General features: G+C 36.3%; 1 protein-coding gene across 1 annotated transcript in view; it reads left to right on the top strand.

Moving 5' to 3' along the window:
- The window catches only part of TACR3 (tachykinin receptor 3), a 118,929-nt gene extending 97,689 nt beyond the window's left edge, over nt 1-21,240 (top strand). Inside the window, exons 4-5 of the mRNA XM_054485719.1 lie at nt 15,553-15,749; nt 17,249-21,240. Of these exons, the coding sequence (XP_054341694.1) occupies nt 15,553-15,749; nt 17,249-17,561 (510 nt within the window). The 3' untranslated portion in view covers nt 17,562-21,240. The remainder of the gene's footprint in view (nt 1-15,552; nt 15,750-17,248) is intronic.
- Nucleotides 21,241-22,859: the final 1,619 nt, after the last annotated feature.

Genomic DNA, 22,859 nt, shown 5'->3' with positions numbered 1-22,859 from the left:
GAGAGATGCAAAACACAGCTTCCTAGGCCTGGCTCTGTGGCTCACGCCTGTAATCCCAGCACTTTGGGAGGCCAAGATGGACAGATCACCTGAGGTCAGGAGTTTGAGACCAACCTGACCAACATGGCAAGATCCCAATCTCTACTAAAAAACACAAAAATTAGCTGGTGTGGTGGTACACACCTGTAGTCCCAGGTACTCAGAAGGCTGAGGCACAAGAATCACTTGAACCAGGTGGAGGTTGCAGTGAGCCAAGAGCAAGCCACTGCACTCCAGCCTGGGTGACAGAGCGAGACTGTCTCAAAAAATAACCACAAGGGAAAAAAAAAAGAACTTCATGGGATTTGCATTTAAGCAGGGCAAAGATGCCCCCTAAATAAACAAGAGAATAACAAATTACACTGGAAAAACTGAAGGAAATAAGCCATGAAAGAGAATAATTGCAATCGGAGTTGTCTTCAACTAGGGTGGTAGGAAATGACTGTTGGAGTGATATTCTAGCTGAGTTCTTATCAATAAGAACAAATAAAGCACACAAAGAATTAGGAGAAGAGCACTCCAGGCAAGAAAGACAGCATAAGCAATGCCTGAAGTAGGAAAATTATTGATGTTTTTAAGGATCAGAAAGAAGTCAGGATGTTGGGGCATAAAGAACCAATGGGAGTATGTAATGGGTGAGACTGGAGAACACAGCAGCAAAACATAACAGAGGCTTTGAATGTTCAGTTTTATTTCAGATACAATAAGAAAATTATTTTAAGTAGAGGGTAATCTATTTTATGTTTTCTAAAAAGTTACCGTATCTGCTATTTGGAAGCAGAGGCCAATTAGATGGTTATCGCATTTGTTTAGGAGAGAGACAACAATGCTTTCTCAGAGGTTATAGTAGTAGAGATGACAAGATATTAAAAGATATAAGACCTATTTGATGTCTTGGCCAATAGGATTTGCCAAGTGATTGAATGGGGCGGTGAAAATGAGGAAAACCAAAGAAACAACCATGACTTGTAAGTGTCTGTCTCTGGCAGTCAGATAGATGATGATGCCACTTACTGAGGTTTGGATGTTCACAAGAAGAATGTAGCTTTTAGAGGGGCGAAATAATAAACTTTTTTATTGGCCTTTTGCTCCAGAATCATTCTCCTCTACTTCTTGATGACACGTCTGTGTTAAAAAAGGAAATGCTTGTCTACTAGACAGTTTAACTGTAATTGAAACATAATTAGCTGGCAACTCCAATATGTACAGATTGCATTAGTTCAAAAGAGGTAATGTATGTGGCACAGAGCCTTGCACATAAAAGGTCTCCAACAAATTTTACTCCCCCTCTGCCTTAGGAGGCAACTGTGTGTACCTTACTTTTGTTCTTTAAGGTGTTAATTAGTTATTAATTATCACCAACCGCAAACTCTCTAGAAAAGAAATTAAGAAATCAATCCCACTTACAATAGCTACAAAAAAATAAAGTTACTAGGACTAAACTTAACCAAGGAGATGGAAGATCTCTACAATAAAAACTATGAAACATTAACAAAAGCAACTAAAGAGGACACTAATAAATGGAAAAATATCCCATATTCTTGGATTGGAAGAATTAATATTGCTAAAATATCCATACTACCCAAAACAATTTACAAATTCAATCCCTATCAAAATACCAATGAAAATGTTCACAGAAATAGCAAAAACAATCCTAAAATTTTCATGAAACTATAAAAGACCCTGAATAGCTAAAGCAAGCTTGAGCAAAAAGGACAAAGCTGGAGGCATTACACTACCCGACCTTAAAATATACTAAAAACAAAAGTAGTGAAAGCAGCATGATACTAGCATAAAAACAGACACATATACCGATGGAACAGATTAGAGCACCCAGAAATAAATCCACACTTTACACCCGACTGATTTTTAACAAATGCACCAAGAACACACATTGGGGAAAGGACAAACCCCTAAATGGGGCTAGGAAAACTGGTTATGCATATGCAGATGAATGAAACTAGACCTCTGTTTTTCAACACTTACAAAAATCAACTCAAAATGGATTAAAGATATAAATGTAGGACCCAAAACTACGAAACTAGTAGAAAAATTTATGGGGAAATGCTTTATGACATTGATCTGGGCAAGGATATTTTGAATAAGACCTCAAAAGCAAGAGAAATAAAAGCAAAAACAGGCAAATAAGATGATGTCAAACTAAGAAACTTTTGTACAGCAAAGGAAATAATCAACACAGTGAAGGGACAATCTACAGAATTGGAGAAAATATTTGCGAACTATGCCTCTGAGAAGTAGTTAATATCCAGACTATATAAGGAACTCAAACAACTCAATAGCAAAAATAATAGTAATAATAAAATTTAAAAATGGATAAAGGATCTGAATAGACATTTCTCAAAAGAAGACAAAGGACTAACAGGTATATGAAAAAAATGCTCAACATCACAAATTATTGGAGAAACACAAATTAGCATCACATTGAGATATAATCTCATCCCAGTTAGAATGGCTATTACGAAAAAGACAAAAAATAACAAATACTGGCAAAGATGCACAGGAAAAAGAACTCTTATACACTATTGGAGGGACAAACTATAAACTAGTACAGGCTTTATGGATAATAACATGGAAGTTCCTCAAAAAATTAAAAACAGAACTACCACATGGTCCAGCAATTCCATTACAAGGTACATACTCAAAAGCAATGAAATTAGCATGTTGAAGAGATACCTGCACTCCTATATTTATTGCAGCACTAATCACAATAGCCAAGAAGTGGAATCAACCTAAGTGTCCACCAAGAGACGCATGGTTAAAGAAAATATGGTTATATACGCAATACAATGCTAGCTATTCATAAAAAAATAATTATTTTTTATGATTTGTAACAGTTTGCATGAACCTAGAGGACATTATGTTAAGCCAATCACAGAGGAACAAACACCACAAGATTTCAGTCATATGTAGAATCTAACAAAGTTTACCTTATAGAAGAAGTGAGTGGTTACTTCTCACTAATCACTGGTAGAATAGTGGTTACCAGAGGCTGGGGAGAGTGGCAGGAGAGGTGTTGGGGAGAGGTTGGTCACCAGGTACAAATTTACAGTTCAAAAGGAAGAATAAGTTGTCATGTTCTATTACACAGTAGGTTGTCTATAGTCAACAATAATGTATTGTACACTTCAAAATAGCTAAAAGAAAGGATTTTGAATGTTCTCACTACAAAGAAATGACAAATGTTTGAGGTAAGTGTTCTAATTACCCTGATTTGATCATTTCATTATACATGTATTGAAACACACTACCCCACAAATACGTACAACCATTATCTGTTAATTATAAACAAAATAAAACAAAAATAAAAGACCAAATATACTTTTATGTTGTTCCTTTTTGAGTTATTTATTACAATAAAAAGCAGTTTCTTTCTTTTCGCATTGCTGATATTGAGGGAAGACAACACGAGCTTCTAAAGCATATATTTTGAATTATATTTGCTTTAAGGTGTAAATAAATCTATACTGACACAATATTACATCCTACAAATCATTTGCATATGGAAATAATTTTGTGGCCACTGTTGAAATAGAATGCAGTGAATAAGGCCGACAAATATCTATCTTTCTTTTTCTATTAGTAGCTTATCACTAATAATTCCACAGCATAATGAAGCCTGTGCTATGATATTCGTTACACTGTGTAGTTCCCTATTATACACTTCATATTTTTGGCCGCCCTAGAGGCAGCCCAATTTCTGAGCACTTTCAATTTTATATGAAATATGTATGATTTAGTGACGAATACATTGTTTCCTAATCAAATTAATTCCTCATCTATTTAGCTAATGACATTGCCTCAGGCTCTATTAATTTATTGATTTTACAAATATTTATTCAGAATGTTCTATGTGTTATCTTGTTTGTAGGCACACTGAGCACTAGTTATTAAGAAACTAGGAGACAATAGATGAAATCAGATTTCTGACCATGTAACTTACAAATCCATTTGGTATACTCTCTACAATCATACCTTTTTATTACAATGAGGAATGTCCACCTCCCCAAAGTTTGCAGAATCCATTTGCTCATACTCTGTTAGAAAGCATAAGCCTTCAGTTGTACTTGACGACCTATAGGCTTATTCCAATAGCATTCAAACACCTTTCAGTATGTTTAATTTTAGAAAATTATCTTTTGATCCTCTACCCAGCTTCCAGTCTATGTCCCTCCATTATAACCAATGAAAACATCCATATTTCAACTTTTATTTTAGATTCACGGGGTACATGTGCAAATTTGTTTCATGGGTATATTGTGTGATGTTGAGATTTGGGGTCTGGATTCTATCACCCAGGTAGTGAGCACAGGACCCAGTAGGTAGTTTTTCCACCTATGCTCCCCTTTCTCCTGCCTCTAGTAGTCTGCAGTATCTATTGTTCCTATTTTTATGTCCATGTGTGCTTAATGTTTAGCTTCTAATTATAAGTGAGAACAAGTGGTATCTCGTTTTCTATTTCGGTTTTAATTCATTTAGGATTATGGCCTCCAGCTGCATCCATGTTGCTGCAAAGGACATGATTTTATACTTTTATGGCTATGTAGTTTCCCATGGTGTATATGAACCACATTTTCTTTATCCAATCTATTATCGATGAGCACCTAGGTTGATCCCATGCCTTTGCTATTGTGAATAGCATAGTAATGAACATATGAGTGCATGTGTCATTTTGATAGAATGATTTATTTTCTTTTAGGTATGTATCCAGTAATATTTCATTCACACTTTAAACCTTTCCATTTAGATTTTGATGCCACAATTCCACCACAGGTGCTCTGGTTCAGTTCAACACTAGTCTCCACAGAAACCATCATTTCTTATCTTACTGAAACTTTGAGCAACATTCTACAGGACTGGCAATCCCCTCCTAAAGGAGAGGAAAACCCTGTAGTGATGTTTTTGACCACGTTATAGTAGTTTTCTTGCCAAATCTTTCACTGCTTGTTCCTCATATCCTTCCCAGCCCTTTGTCTCTATCTGACTTCAAAATGTCTGAGTTATTTGGGGCTTAGTCTAGGGTATGTCTCACTCTTTATTCTCTGAGTAATTTCATTCATTCCGATGGCATTAAATATCATCTAAAATGTATATTTCAAGTCAATATTCTGTATATGTTCAATCTAAGTATACAATAGATTAAGTACACAAAAACAACTGTATTTGTTTCTTAAGCCTATATTATCACATGGCTCAAATAGCTATTCTTTCCAAACATCCAGCCTGCTAGAGACAAAAACTAAGAGCAATAAAGACTATTTTAATTTAAATGTAGGAATAGGAACAGCTCCGGTCTACAGCTCACAGCATGAGTGATGCAGAAGACGGGTGATTTCTGCATTTCCACCTGAGGTACCTGGTTCATCTCACTAGGGAGTGCCAGACAGTGGGCTCAGGTCAGTGGGTGCAGCGCACCATGCACGAGCCGAAGCAGGGCGAGGCATTGCCTCACTCAGGAAGCACAAGGGGTCAGGGAATTCCCTTTCCTAGTCAAAGAAAGGGGTGACAGACGGCACCTGGAAAATCGGGTGCCCGAGTCCCACCCGAATACTGCGCTTTTCCGACGGGCTTAAAAAACGGTGCACCAGAGGATTATATCCCGCACCTGGCACAGAGTCTCCCTGATTGCTAGCATGGCAGTCTGAGTTCAAACTGCAAGGCAGCAGCGAGGGGCGCCCGCCATTGCCCAGGCTTGCTTAGGTAAACAAAGCAGCCAGGAAGCTCGAACTGGGTGGAGCCCACCACAGCTCAAGGAGGCCTGCCTGCCTCTGTAGGCTCCACCTCTGGGGGCAGGGCACAGACAAACAAAAAGACCTCAGTAACCTCTGCAGACTTAAATGTCCCTGTCTGACAGCTTTGAAGAGAGCAGTGGTTCTCCCAGCACGCAGCTGGAGATCTGAGAACTGGCAGACTGCCTCCTCAAGTGGGTCCCTGACCCCTGACCCCCAAGCAGCCTAACTGGGAGGCACCCCCCAGTAGGGCCAGACTGACACCTCACACGGCCGGATACTCCTCTGAGACAAAACTTCCAGAGGAACAATCAGACAGCAGCATTCACGGTTCATGAAAAACTGCAGTTCTGCAGACACCGCTGCTGATACTCAGGCAAACAGCATCTGGAGTGGACCTCTAGCAAACTCCAACAGACCTGCAGCTGAGGGTCCTGTCTGTTAGAAGGAAAACTAACAAACAGAAGGGACATCCATACCAAAAACCCATCTGTACATCACCATCATCGAAGACCAAAAGTAGATAAAACCACAAAGATGGGGAAAAAACAGAGCAGAAAAACTGGAAACTCTAAAAAGCAGAGCACCTCTCCTCCTCCAAAGGAACACAGTTCCTCACCAGCAACAGAACAAAGCTGGATGGAGAATGACGAGCTGAGAGAAGAAGGCTTCAGACGAACAAACTACTCCGAGCTACAGGAGGAAATTCAAACCAAAGGCAAAGAAGTTGAAAACTTTGAAAAAAATTTAGACGAAAGTATAAATAGATTAACCAATACAGAGAAATGCTTAAAGGAGCTCATGGAGCTGAAAACCAAGGCTCGAGAACTACATGAAGAATGCAGAAGCCCCAAGAGCCAATGCGATCAACTGGAAGAAAGGGTATCAGCGATGGAAGATGAATGAAATGAAGCAAGAAGGGAAGTTTAGAGAAAAAAGAATAAAAAGAAATGAACAAAGCCTCCAAGAAATATGGGACTATGTGAAAAGAACAAATCTATGTCTGGTGTACCTGAAAGTGACGGGGAGAATGGAACCAAGTTGGAAAACACTCTGCAGGATATTATCCAGGAGAACTTCCCCAATCTAGCAAGGCAGGCCAATATTCAGATTCAGGCAATACAGAGAACACCACAAAGATACTCCTCGAGAAGAGCAACTCCAAGACACATAATTGTCAGATTCACCAAAGTTGAAATGAAGGAAAAAATGTTAAGGGCAGCCAGAGAGAAAGGTCGGGTTACCCACAAAGGGAAGCCCATCAGACTAACAGCGGATCTCTCAGCAGAAACTCTACAAGCCAGAAGAGAGTGGGGACCAATATTCAACATTCTTAAAGAAAAGAATTTTCAACCCAGAATTTCATATCCAGCCAAACTAAGCTTCATAAATGAAGGAGAAATAAAATACTATACAGACAAGCAAATGCTGAGAGATTTTGTCACCACCAGGCCTGCCCTAAAAGAGCTCCTGAAGGAAGCACTAAACATGGAAAGGAACAACCGGTACCAGCCGCTGCAAAATCATGCCAAAATGTAAACACCATCAAGGCTAGGAATAAACTGCATCAACTAACGAGCAAAATAACCAGCTAACATCATAATGACAGGATCAAATTCACACATAACAATATTAACTTTAAATGTAAATGCACTAAATGCTCCAATTAAAGGACACAGACTGGCAAATTGGATAAAGAGTCAAGACCCATCAGTGTGCTGTATTCAGGAAACCCATCTCACATGCAGAGACACACATAGGCTCAAAATAAAAGGATGGAGGAAGATCTACCAAGCAAATGGAAAACAAAAAAAGGCAGGGGTTGCAATCCTAGTCTCTGGTAAAACAGACTTAAAACCAAGAAAGATCAAAAGAGACAAAGAAGGCCATTACATAATGGTAAAGGGATCAATTCAACAAGAAGAGCTAACTATCCTAAATATATATGCACCCAATACAGGAGCACCCAGATTCATAAAGCAAGTCCTGAGTGACCTGCAAAGAGACTTTGACTCCTACACATTAATAATGGGAGACTTTAACACACCACTGTCAACATGACACAGATCAACGAGACAGAAAGTTAACAAGGTTACCCAGGAATTGGACTCAGCTCTGTACCAAGCAGACCTAATAGACATCTACAGAACTCTCCACCCCAAATCAACAGAATATACATTTTTTTCAACACCACACCACACCTGTTCCAAAATTGACCACATAGTTGGAAGTAAAGCTCTCCTCAGCAAATGTAAAAGAACAGAAATTATAACAAACTATCTCTCAGACCACAGTGCAATCAAACTACAACTCAGGATTAAGAAACTCACTCAAAACCACTCACCTACATGGAAACTGAACAACCTGCTCCTGAATGACTACTGGATATATAACGAAATGAAGGCAGAAATAAAGATGTTCTTTGAAACCAACGAGAACAAAGACACAACATGCCAGAATCTCTGGGACACATTCAAAGCAGTGTATAGAGGGAAATTTATACCACTAAATGCCCACAAGAGAAAGCAGGAAAGATCCAAAATTGACACCCTAACATCACAATTAAAAGAACTAGAAAAGCAAGAGCAAACACATTCAAAAGCTAGCAGAAGGCAAGAAATAACTAAGATCAGAGCAGAACTGAAGGAAATTGAGACACAAAAAACCCTTCAAAAAATTAATGAATCCAGGAGCTGGTTTTTTGAAAGGATCGACAAAATTGATAGACCACTAGCAAGACTAATAAAGAAAAAAAGAGAGAAGAATCAAATAGACGCAATAAAAAATGATAAAGGGGATATCACCACCGATCCCACAGAAATACAAACTACCATCAGAGAATACTACAAACACCTCTACGCAAATAAACTAGACAATCTACAAGAAATGGATAAATTCCTCAACACATACACTCTCCCAAGACTAAACCAGGAAGAAGTTGACTCTCTGAATAGACCAATAACAGGAGCTGAAATTGTGGCAATAATCAATAGCTTACCAACCAAAAAGAGTCCAGGACCAGATGGATTCACAGCCAAATTCTACCAGAGGTACAAGGAGGAGCTGGTACCATTCCTTCTGAAACTATTCCAATCAATAGAAAAAGAGGGAATCCTCCCTAACTCATTTTATGAGGCCAGCATCATCCCAATACCAAAGCCGGGCAGAGACACAACCAAAAAAGAGAATTTTAGACCAATATCCTTGAAGAACATTGATGCAAAAATCCTCAATAAAATACCAGCAAACCGAATCCAGCAGCACATCAAAAAGCTTATCCACCATGATCAAGTGGGCTTCATCCCTGGGATGCAAGGCTGGTTCAATATACGCAAATCAATAAATGTAATCCAGCATATAAACAGAACCAAAGACAAAAACCACATGATTATCTCAATAGATGCAGAAAAGTCCTTTGACAAAATTCAACAACCCTTCATGCTAAAAATTCTCAATCAATTAGGTATTGATGGGACGTATCTCAAAATAATAAGAGCTATCTATGACAAACCCACATACTGCATGGGCAAAAACTGGAAGCATTCCCTTTGAAAACTGGCACAAGACAGGGATGCCCTCTCTCACCACTCCTATTCAACATAGTGTTGGAAGTTCTGGCCAGGGCAATCAGGCAGGAGAAAGAGATAAAGTGTACTCAATTAGGAAAAGAGGGAGTCAAATTGTCCCTGTTTGCAGATAACATGATCGTATATCTAGAAAACCCTACCATCTCGGCCCAAAATCTCCTCAAGCTGATAAGCAACTTCAGCAAAGTCTCAGGATACAAGATCAATGTACAAAAATCACAACCATTCTTATACACCAATAACAGACAGACAGAGAGCCAAACTGAGTGAATTCCCATTCACAATTGCTTCAAAGAGAATAAAATACCTAGGAATCCAACTTAAAAGGGATGTGAAGGACCTCTTCAAGGAGAACTACAAACCACTGCTCAATGAAATAAAAGAGGATACAAACAAATGGAAGAACATTCCATGCTCATGGGTAGGAAGAATCAATATCATGATAATGGCCATACTGCCCAAGGTAATTTACAGATTCAATGCCATCCCCATTAAGCTACCAACGACTTTCATCACAGAATTGGAAAAAACTACTTTAAAGTTCATATGGCACCAAAAAAGAGCCCGCATCACCAACTCAATCCTAAGCCAAAAGAACAAAGCTGTAGGCATCACACTACCTGACTTCAAACCATACTACAAGGCTACAGTAACCAAAACAGCATGGTACTGGTACCAAAACAGAGATATAGATCAATGGAGCAGAACAGAGCCCTCAGAAATAATGCCACATATCTACAACTATCTGATCTTTGACAAACCTGAGAAAAACAAGCAATGGGGAAAGGATTCCCTGTTTAATAAATGGTGCTGGGAAAACTGGCTAGCCATATGTAGAAAGCTGAAACTGGATCCCTCCCTTACACTTTATACAAAAATTAATTCAAGATGGATTAAAGACTTAAATGTTAAACCTATAACCATAAAAACCCTAGAAGAAAACCTAGGCAATGCCATTCAGGACATAGGCATGGGCAACGACTTCATGGCTAAAACACCAAAAGCAATGGCAACAAAAGCCAAAATTGACAAATGGGATCTAATTAAACTAAAGAGCTTCTGCACAGCAAAGGAAACCACCGTCAGAGTGAACAGGCAACCTACAGAATGGGAGAAAATCTTTGCAACCTACTCATCTGACAAAGGGCTAATATCCAGAATCTATAATGAACTCAAACAAATTTACAAGAAAAAAACAAACAACCCCAACAAAAAGTGGGCAAAGGATATGAACAGACACTTCTCAAAAGAAGACATTTATGCAGCCAAAAGACACATGAAAAAATGCTCATCATCACTGGCCATCAGAGAAATGCAAATCAAAACCACAATGAGATACCATCTCACACCAGTTAGAATGGTGATCATTAAAAAGTCAGGAAACAACAGGTGCTGGAGAGGATGTGGAGAAATAGAAACACTTTTACACTGTTGGTGGGACTGTAAACTAGTTCAACCATTGTGGAAGTCAGTGTGGCGATTCCTCAGACATCTAGAACTAGAAATACCATTTGACCCAGCCATCCCATTACTGGGTATATACCCAAAGGATTATAAATCATGCTGCTATAAAGACACATGCACACGCATGTTTATTGCAGCACTATTCACAATAGCAAAGACTTGGAACCAACCCAAATGTCCAACAACGATAGACTGGATTAAGAAAATGTGGCACATATACACCATGGAATACTATGCAGCCATAAAAAATGATGAGTTCATGTCCTTTGTAGGGACATGGATGAAACTGGAAACCATTATTCTTAGCAAACTATCACAAGGACAAAAAACCAAATACCACATGTTCTCACTCGTAGGTGGGAATTGAACAATGAGAACACATGGACACAGGAAGGGGGGGAACATCACACACTGGGGACTGTTGTGGGGTGGGTGAGGGGGGAGGGATAGCATTAGGAGATATACCTATTGCTAAATGAGTGCAGCACACCAACATGGCACATGTATACATATGTAACAAACCTGCATGTTGTGCACATGTACCCTAAAACTTAAAGTATAATAATAATAAAATTTTAAAAAAAGGATTCTAATCAAAACAAGAAGTCCTGTTTTGTTTTTTGTCACACCAAGCTGACCATTTTTATTCCAAGCATTTAGAATCAATCCTGTACCAAAGAATATGACCCCTAGAGTTTTCTAAATAGTTGTCAGCATTTTAGTTAATTTCCTAAACTAATTTTTACTTTTACAACCCAAACCTCAAAATCATCCATCCTACACTAGTTCAATGTGATGGACAAGAACAGCTGTAGGCATTTCTGTTCTAATCTGTATGGTATACAAAAATCTAAGATCTTTCCCTTCGATACACGAAGGAAAGGTATCCGAAGTTTATTCTCACTAATATGTGAGGACATGCAGTTCCATCCTGCCTACGTAGTTAGATTCTTAACTGCTAAAAATAGGCACTATAACTTTGTAAGGGCTGCATTACATGTCCCCACTTTCCTCCTTCATCCTGCTTGTAAGTTTCCAAGGATAATGGGTGGCTACCCACTTAATATCATTATTAAGACACGATGAGAGATTTGAACCTTCTCTGTCCCAGATTGTCATCTTGCCTAAAAATTTCAAGAATTTCTGAAAGTTTACTACCTGATTCTTTTTTCTCTTTAACAGTTCATAGCCTGTCTGCACTAGTACCATTGTTCAGCCATGCAGTACAGTGTTAACTGTTCATAGCACTTAGCACATCTATCATTGCTCCAGCTTCATGCTTCAAAGAGCTCTTTTCTTTGGCATTTTATCAGAAGGGTGATTTCAATTTTGTGATTTCAGCATTTCACAAAGCAAGACGATTTCTCCCGCCCAAGAGCCTACGTTTGCAATCACATCAAAACTAGAGTCCAGAGAGTTCATCATCTGAAATAACACTACACGATTTTGTAAGCAGAGTGCCAAAGTAACAGTATTATATAGAAATAAGCACAAAAAATATATTATAGCAGCTGTTTCACTTTTAAACATTTCTGTAGAGTATTTTAAGCTTTTCTTAAAATTTTAAAAATATGTTTATAAATATTTCTCAAGAAGTCCTAAAGGCCCTCTGTATGTGAGTTAAAAGCTATCTCAAGTCTCTGTTCCATTTTCCACATGCATTTTAATTTTTGCATGTTTTTCTGAACTTTTTGCACTTTGAAAATTGAAATTTATCTAAAAGGACTGATAGCCTTAGTAGGTTTTCAGCAATTGTCAGAAAACAATTTTGTGCATAGGGAGTTTGTAGTCGATCTGTATAAAATGATTCAAATACAATTTATGTTAACATTCTCAAAGATATTTTACTTGCTCTTAACATTTGCTTAGAATGAAATCTAATGCATTCATGTGCCCCATGAAAATAATTATATTAGGCCGGGTGCAGTGTCTCACACCTGTAATCCCAGAATTTTGGGAGGTCGAGGTGAGTGGATCACAAGGTCAGGAGTTTGAGACCAGCCTTGCCACTATGGTAACACCCTGTCTCTACTAAAAATACAAAAATTAGCCAGGCGTGCTGGCACACTCCTGTAATCCTAGCTACTTGGGAGGCTGAGGCAGCAGAATTACTTGAACCCGGGAGGCAGAGGTTGCGGTGAGCCAAGATCGCACCACTGCACTCCAGCCTGGGTGACAAGAGTGAGACTCCGTGTCAAAAAAAAAAAAAGTTATATTATTTTTGGACTCATTCTCTTTTTAAATTTGTTTGCCTTGAAAGCAGAAATAGCAGTAAATTCCATGCTCATTTTACATACACATGTCCATCTTAAATGAAAACCAAATGATACTAGTAATTGATAACGGAGTAAAATCTTAGACATTACTTAACTGTCTGTGTCTTTCAGTTTCTTTTGTTTTATAGTCACTTTCACTTGTTCATTTAAAAAATTTCTGAGTACCTTTACATATGAAGTCCAGTCTAGGTGCCTGAAATATACAAATGAACAGAACAAACAGAAAATCCTTGCTCTTTTATAGTCCAGCATCAGGAGACATAAAATAAAGAAAACAACATAACAAACTGAAGAGAAAGAGCAAGCTAAGAGGTTCTGGGAGGGCTGGAAGGGCAGATTGTGATTTTAAATTAGTTGGTCAGAATAGCACTCAAAGAAAAAAATGACAATTGTGCAACGGCTTGAAGGAGGTGAGGTACTAAAACCCTGGGAATCATGGTTAGAAGAGTGTTCTAGGTAGAGGGAGGAGCCAGGGAAAATAATCTATGGCTGGAGCTTAACTACCCTGTTCAAGGAATAGTAGAATGCTCACAAATTCAACAATGAAAACATCAGTAGACCCATTTCATTTAGTCTAATATCCTCTGAGCCTACAGTTAGTAGGCATGTATTGAGTCATTCTTTATTACAATAAACTAGTACATTCTCATAAATTTTAAATTTTATCTGCACATGTTCATACTCACATTTCAATGCATGCATTTTTATTGAAATTGTACATTTCCTTTTTTTTTTCATTATATTGTAAACTTCAGGATGAGGAATTGGTCCTCAACCACTATTTTTCTCAATGTTATTTTCTAGACTCAAGATATTCAACAGATGTTTTTATCTGTAAACAGAGGGTAAAAAGACAAGAAAGATCTTAGTTACATGAATCACAGTGGTCAGATCTTTGGGTTTTTGCCTCAATTTCCTAATGTGCAATTGAAAGACAATTAATTAATTGTTAAATATGTAAAATATTGCATAAATGTAAATTATATCACTTTTCACAAATATATGAATAATGAATAGGAAATCTGAGAAATAAAATGCAGAAATACAAAAGCAGTTCTTCAGAAGAAAGCAATGTAATTTAAAGAACACTGGGAAAATCAAAAGATGTTATGTGGTGTGGCCAGTGATGACATTTTGTGAGCTGTTGACCTGGAATTTCAACTCTGATGGCCAATTTCCATCTGCTCAATGCTGGTCACCTGGATGGTACAGTGATTTGGCCCTTAGGGAAGAGTTACCTTCCACATTGATCCATTTCATGCTTTGTCTATTTCTAAAATCATGTCTCTCCTGACTAAACCTTGCCAACCTTCATCTGAATCCCTAATTTGCAGTCAAATGACAAGTCATTTCATAAATACTGTATCTTCCTAGTTCTGAGGTGCCTCATAGGCCCTTTGCATCAGAGCTTTCCCTGATTTGTTTTAATCTGACTGCAGGTAAGCTTCAAAACTGTTTAGCTTGAAGTATCTTATTTTAAACTTTTTACTATTTCCAAATTCCCAAAAAAGACATGAACATTGTTCATTGTACATTGCTATTTATTATTCATTCATTCTATATCTATTTATCTCCAGCTATATACCAAGGACTATGAAAGATGCTGGGAGTAAAAAAGATAATTAAGACATTCTATCTTCAGGAATTTTAGGCCTAGTGGAAGAGAAATAATAGCTGACATTCTACTTTGATTAGAGCTGTCCAGGATATTATCATTCACAAGTATACAATCAAAGGAAATGGCCTATGCTTACCAAAGTCATAAAAGCTAATGCATAAAACAGTTGCATAAACCATTAACCTATTTGCAAATCTAAAGTTAGTATCTTCCTCACACTAAGGTGAATATTTACACATAATCACTATTTGGGGAAATCTTCCCCAATATCAGATTATAAGAGAAACCAAATTAATATTCATAAGGTTGCGTAGTGAGCAGACTATTAAAGAAATCTGAATAGTCTTAAGCTATAGTCAGGCTATAAAAGAGTACTGACTTGAACAAACCCAGCTCTAGCAGCCTAGTAAACCTCCATAGTGACTTAACAGTTGATTTCCTGGAGATAACGTCTCCACTATCGCACAATGCAGGCTACACAGCCACATCCTAGTTCCTATCTCTCTCTGTTCCAGGCTCTCTGGGTTTTTGTAAACACTTATTTTCTTTAGGCCAATCAAAATATATTTGTCTATGTTTGAGTTAGCACTACCCATTCACTTAGATAAGTAGAAATGAATAGTGACATAGCATACTTTCTTGAGACTTACCTTAGGCAATTGTCCCTATATTGCTTTACCATTTTTTAATATATTGACTATTCCCTAGGCATGATGTGTATTTAACTGTATTGGCAAAAAAGCATGATTTGCAATAAGCTATTGGAACTATTATATTTAATGAGTATTATATTTGTCAAAAATGACTTTTTTTCTTTGTAGGTTGTCAAAATGATGATTATTGTTGTCATGACATTTGCTATCTGCTGGCTGCCCTATCATATTTACTTCATTCTCACTGCAGTCTATCAACAACTAAATAGATGGAAATACATCCAGCAGGTCTACCTGGCTAGCTTTTGGCTGGCAATGAGCTCAACCATGTACAATCCCATCATCTACTGCTGTCTGAATAAAAGGTAAAAACAAAACTACGAAATGCAAGTTGCTTGTCATACCCACCTTCGCCGGAAACATACAATGTTGTTCCATTTTCTTGGTGCAAATTCAAAATGCAGAAGGAAGGGAAAATTTAAGAATTCACTGAGAAAGGCACAGGCTTTATCTTTTAAGACCCCCATACACACTTTATAAAGCATCCCACATTAATAATTAGATGCCCCAAATAATGATCTTAGGGTTCTAACTGGATGATTCTTCTATGGGCCAACTTCTTCCTCCAAAACCTCAGAATTTTACCTGCCAAAGAAAAAGAAGTGCCCTCATGATTGAAGGAGAATTGAAAATATGCTCAAATCCTCAAAGAAATGAAGATACTTCCTAGAAATTCTTGAATAATTTCTATAAGATGGAGAGATGATGGTATATGTGAGTGGACTTTATTAAAAAGGATATGTTGTAAATAAATAGACTTTGAAGTAGAAGGTTTTGTAAAAACAATGGGAACTCCAATCCTCCTTCCTGCATTGTGAGGTGGGGTGAGTAAGAGAGCATGCAGCCTCTATGGAGATGGCTTGTGAAGAAATCACGGTGGTCAAGGGAAATATGTTTATAAAGTTAAAAAATGAAAAGTGAGAATATTTGTAGTCAAATATAAGACTAGAAAAAAAAAAGATAAAATCTGCTTTCCAGATAAAGACACCTTGGTTGTATTGGTCAGCACATGAAGGGATAGGATTAAATTTCATAGGGCTGGTAAGTCCTGTAATAAACCAATATGGTTTTTTTGCAAGTAGAATTGGGACTTTATGTAAGTAACCGCATGAATTAAATCCTAAGCTCTCTTCCCAGCTGGGGTTCTACCACACTGTGCCTTAAGTTTGTTAAATACTTAATTAACTCTTGCTATTTTTTTCCACTAATTGCATAAGCCATATCTCAATTCCCACCACCCCACAAACATTACATCCACTTTTAATCAACTTCATTTAATGGTTTACAAAGATAAGGATTTTGCCCTTTCGTATATGACTAGATAAAAACCATCAAGATTAGCAATTAATTCTAACATTAAATGAGACTTTAATTTATAAATGTGTAATCATTTCTGAAAGAAACTATTTTGAAATATATCATTTTTAAGTGCCTTAACTGGCCAGCCTAATTCAATTATATTTATGTAAATGTGTACAATTATTTTAGAAAAATATACTGTTTCTTTAACATATTGATTACCTGGTGCTATGCGTTTGCTATTGATGACTTCTCACTGATGGGAATGAGATGCTTTTCATTGCTGGGAATCAATGCTTCTCATTAATGGGAAATTAAGATTCAATTCAAACAAGAACTAAACGACTAACAACAATACTGTGACATAAATTCTAAGAGTCTGGCTAAAAACCAAACTCAAAAACTGAGTTGATATAACTGCCTTATGTAGAATTTTCTGTGGCAGCTGAAAGACATATCTGCTTGAAAAAATAACTTTTTCTTTCTGCGACCTGCTTTTCCTCAGATTTCGAGCTGGCTTCAAGAGAGCATTTCGCTGGTGTCCTTTCATCAAAGTTTCCAGCTATGATGAGCTAGAGCTCAAGACCACCAGGTTTCATCCAACCCGGCAAAGCAGTATGTACACCGTGACCAGAATGGAGTCCATGACAGTCGTGTTTGACCCCAACGATGCAGACACCGCCAGGTCCAGTCGGAAGAAAAGAGCAACGCGAAGAGACCCAAGTTTCAATGGCTGCTCTCGCAGGAATTCCAAATCTGCCTCCACTACTTCAAGTTTCATAAGCTCACCCTATACCTCTGTGGATGAATATTCTTAATTCCATTTCCTGAGGAAAAGATTAGTGTGAGGCCATCATGGTGCCAGTCTAGGACCCCATTCTCCTATTTATCAGTCCTGTCCTATATACCCTCTAGAAACAGAAAGCAATTTTTAGGCAGCTATGGTCAAATTGAGAAAGGTAGTGTATAAATGTGACAAAGACACTAATAACATGATAGCCTCCACCCAAAATAAAATGGGCTTTAAATTTATTCTCTGAAAACTCTAAATTATTATATGCAATGAACAAAAATATGTCAGAAAAATACTTGTGAACTCGCCAGTCTATCTCATTTACAAATTGCAATATACATTTGTGACATTAAAATGACATATAGTTTTTCCAAGAGATTAAAGAATCTTTAAAACATAATATTGTAAGTGAAGGGAAACAAAATCTGTATAAAATAGGCTTTTTTGCCTAGAGATATAAAATGGGAAAAAAAGTTAAATGATTCATTATCCCACTAGCGTAATGGAAAATTAACCTCAAGAAGTAGAAACTGAAAATCTTTGCTCAAGAAAACTCATTTTGTAGAATGTAAAGGTTTAAAGATTTAAAGATTTCTTCCGTGGCATTTAACTGAAAAGGAAATCTAGTTAAATCATTAGGCAAATGTATATTTCATTCTCTTGATTTTTTTTCTGAGAAAGTGAAATTTTAAAAAATTATATACTTTTTGGCCATTACTTATTTTTGAATACCAAGCTAAAAAGTAAGACCCTAAAAATATATAGAAAATTCCTATCATTCTTTTTATTTTTCACCGATTTTTTAAATAGCTAGATTATAAAACAGTAAAGGTACATTCCAATAAATAGAGGAAGAATACTATTTGTGTTCTCTTCCTCTCCCCTCACTGAAAATAGAATAAGGACTAGGAGAAAATATCAGAAAATATCTTCAAAGGCATCTCCTTAGGGGAAAAAAAGTCATAAGTGTGACAAAAGAATATATGGTTGAAAAATACCAGTATATGGTACATATGAGTAAACTAGGCAAGGTGTAGAAAAGTGAATTACCTCTTAGAAAACAAATCTGCACAATAGTTTGGATACATGTAAACTAATACCAGCTGAGCAAGAGGGTGAGTTTAACACACATCCTTCCATAGAAAGACCTTTTCTTTCATTTGCTTAGATTATTCAGAAGTCTTAGCAGAAAGAAATGAGATAATAGTCCTAAGAAAGCATCAATTTTACTACAAGAAGATATACACTAGCACATTTCTGAGACTCATAACATAACAAGAAATACTTTTAAGTGTAAAAAGTAACATCCAGGCCTCAGTGCTTACAGATCATCTTTCTTTGAATTAGGGATACTGTTAATCCTGCTCAAGAAAGCAGAAACTTTTTGAGAATGTAAATATGTAGTACAAACTTCTCCTTTAAACTATTCAGTTTGATTTTTGAAGATATTTTCTAAAATAATACTCTCTAACATTTTATTGTTGTACCTCCACCAATATTAAAACAAAATATTTTTGAAGAACAGAATAAAAGCAAATATTCAATGGCAAATCATGGTCTGTTTCTCAAATCTCTTCCCTATTTTGAAGCCAAAACCAGAAATATCCAACTGTTACAAAATGTTCAGAGTCTAAACAGGCCAAACATATGTGTTCCAGCTGAATTTCTTCTGATGATACCAATAAACAAAGAGACACATGCACATACAAATACGCCTACACATTCAATCATTTAATGAATGCAACAACTTCAAAGAATTAAAATCAAATACTGAAATAAGTGGTCATTATGGCATTGCCATATGCTCAATAATGTCTGTGAAGCTTGTGTGCATGTTTTAAATAAGCAAATTTATTATTATATAGTATCTAATTGAATATAATGTTTTTGAATGTTCATTCTTAAAACATATGAATATTTATCATACAATGTTAAAGTGTCAAGAAAAAGCCTAATATGTAAAAACAGTTATCATTTTCTTAAATTTATGAATGATATGGTACTAGCATTAATAATTAGTGTTTTAGGCATATGGAACCATATTCAGCTGTAAAATATGAATGTGAAGTTTAGCCCTCAAATTTAATGTCATCAGCCACTACCAAAGTATCATACATTTGAAAAATATAACTCCTGGCCCTCACATATTAGAGAAATTCAGTAGAATTTTCTAAGACATTTATTTCTAAGGAAAAATACTGGCCTCGTCAGTTGGATTGTTGGTTTGGTTTGGCTTCTGTGAACATACATATTGGTGTGTTGCTTACCAAGCACCTCCCTTCTAGTGTGACAGAAATACCTAGACAGTATTTTTTCAATGCTTTCCAGAAAAAAAACTGGCATCATTCACTCACTACTCATGGCCCTTAAACTGAGACTTATAGGCAGAATTTTTTAAGTTCAAAAATTTAAAAGACAATAATAAAACAAGAGTGAAATATAAAAGAGAAGATTTTCACCCTTTTGTCTCAATTTTGACAATAAGAATTACAGAATAATGCACAAAATCAAATTCAGTGAGATTCATTTTTAAATAAAGTCATGCCAGTGTTTTCATATTTGCTAAGCTTTGAAAGAATCTGCCTTCAAAATTTACTCTACCCTCTGTTTGTAAAGTTCAGAGGGTAGAGAATCTTTCCATTGTTTGAAGGCAAACACTGGCTCAGACTACTAGGCAGATGGTTAAAACAGCCCAGGTTTTTTTATTTAGATCAGTATCAGAAAAATTCAAAATAATTTTAAACAAATATGAAAGAATCAAAAAGGCTTACATCATTGTAAGTATTCTCTTTTAAACAAAATACATTAAATCAAAAATAAACATTGCTTACTAGTTTGCATCTGGACAAAGTACAAGATACTGAAATTACCTGTATGGGAAAATATTAAAGTGGACATAATTATTACAGAATCCACTCACACTTTTTTATTTTTTACCAAGTACAGCACACTGTTGCATTATGCCATCTTCTAGCTTCACGATGGTGACATTTCTGACCCAGCAGCTGAATTCATGTCCTTTTCCAGATCCTGCCAATGTCTTAGAAACAGTGAACTGAGCAATTTCTGAGTGAACCCCGCCCTTACAAAGCACATAAAGAATACCAAGAAGCTTGGTATCAAGCCTGTGAAATTCAAAATAAATGTGAAAAGTAAATGCTGGTCAGCTCAACATTTGAATTTAGTTTTTGGAAATGCAAAATTTCCTCTAAAAATTTCTGATTAGTACCTGGTACACTATTTCATCAAATAGAAAACTATTTCATCAAAATAGAAAAGCAGGAGAACTACAAACGTTTCTCACACTTCTAACAGTAACAATTTCCTACTTATCATTGATAATATGGCAAAAGCTAAGGAAATCCAGAATGACATGGACCATGTAGAACAATAAGGTTGGAATAATTTCCCTTAGGGCCCAGCAGGAATAGAGAATAAAGTTCAGTAGGGCTGTACAAGGTCATTAGTTTTGTGTGTTCATACATTTTATATATATATATATATATATATATATATATATATGAAAAATCTGATTACATAAGAAGTAAATGTATATAAAGTTTGTAGTGAATGAAGTATTTTCAAGTTGTGGTAATTATATTGAATATGTTTAATATATTTACACCCTTTGCATATGTGATAATGTGACAGATTTAATTTATATTTTTTCTTTAAAAACATTAAAACTAATATTAAAAGTAAAAGAAGTCTTACTACTTTCCTATTGGCTAGTAAAATATATGTCATGGAGGGCCCTCTCTTTTCTAAACACACTCACCCAGCCATTCCTCAAAAACTACATTGTGCTTCCTTGTTGATTTTTCCTCATAGAAATGTCTAATTTTTCTGTTATTGATTCAGAAAAAAAATTTATGGGGACAAAATTCTCAAAATATAAAAAATATTCTGCTTAGAGAGCTGGTGAATTGGAAGGGAGGGCCAAAAGTGCATGTAGCTGAGTAATGAAGCATAGAATTTTACAGTTGTGACAACCAGGATAATCCAACCAACGGACTTGGGTTACATCCAATCTTCACTAACAGTTTACCAGAGGACTTCAAGCAAGGGATCCTCTGCTCTGAGTTTCACTTAACTCATCAGTGAAGAAGGGAAAAATAATAATTTTTTCAAAGTGCTGATATGAGAATTAAATGAGCTAATGCATAAATAGGGCAGAGCCAAACAAAAAAAATAAATGTTCAAAAACATTATTACAATAGTCTCCACACCATTTCCTTTATACAGTTGATTCTCAATAAAGTAACCATAATGATTATTTTAAAACTGCATCACATCATCTTGCCCCTCTACTCAAAACCCTCTACTGCCTTCCCATTTAACTCAAAGGAAAAGCCAAAATTTTTACAATGGCTTAGAAGCACTTTTATGATGTGGCCTTTTCTAACTTTCCTCCTTTCACCTATTCTTTCCTGTGCTCATCAGCATTCACGGATCCACCTACATTGGCTTCCTTATTGTTCTGTAACTTTGCCAAGCATGCTACAACCTCAGGACCCACACTGACTATTCCTTCTCTATAGAATGCTGGCCACCAAGATAGTGGCATGACAAACTTCTTCATTTCACCAAATCTTTCCCCAGTAAGGCCAATCCTGATTACCTTATTTAAAATCGCATATCTTCTCCCCCTCAGCAACATGCACAATTTTTCCCTATCCTCCATCCTGATGTTTATTGTTTCACAGCATTTATCACCTTCCAGAATACCATATAATTTACTAATTCATTATATTTATTGTATATCTCCCCAATTAAAGTGTAAGCTCTGTTAGGGTCTGGACTCATTAATAATTATTGAATGAATGAGTTTTTAAAAATAATAAAATAATCTGAAAATAAATTTTTAAAGAATTGATTTCTTATCAGAAATTATGAAGGCCAGAAGGCAATGGGATGATATTATTTAAGGTGCTGGAAAAAAAATATTCTAATCCATCATAACTATCCTTCAAAAAATGAAGAAGAAATTAAGATGTTCTCAAATAAACAAAAACCAAGAGAGTCCTTTATCAGTAGGCCTGCCCTACACAAAATGCTAAAGGATGTTTTTAAGGTTGATATTGAAGCACACTAGGAAGTAACTCAGTGTCATTGAAGAAATAAAGCTCTGTGGTGACTACCTGTGCAAATATAAAATCCAGTGTCATTGTATCGTAGTTGCATTTTTGATTCATAATTTCACTTTTAATTTACAACACAATTTAAAAGACAAATGCATAAAAATAATTATGATCTGTTGTTAAGAACATGATGTATAAATACATAATTGATAACAACATAGAAGTGGGGACAGAACTGTCCT

This window comes from Pongo pygmaeus, chromosome 3 (genome assembly GCF_028885625.2).
Source record: "Pongo pygmaeus isolate AG05252 chromosome 3, NHGRI_mPonPyg2-v2.0_pri, whole genome shotgun sequence".
NCBI lineage: Eukaryota > Metazoa > Chordata > Mammalia > Primates > Hominidae > Pongo > Pongo pygmaeus.
Note: the sequence above shows the minus strand (reverse complement) of the source record. Positions and strands in the feature narration are given on the sequence as shown.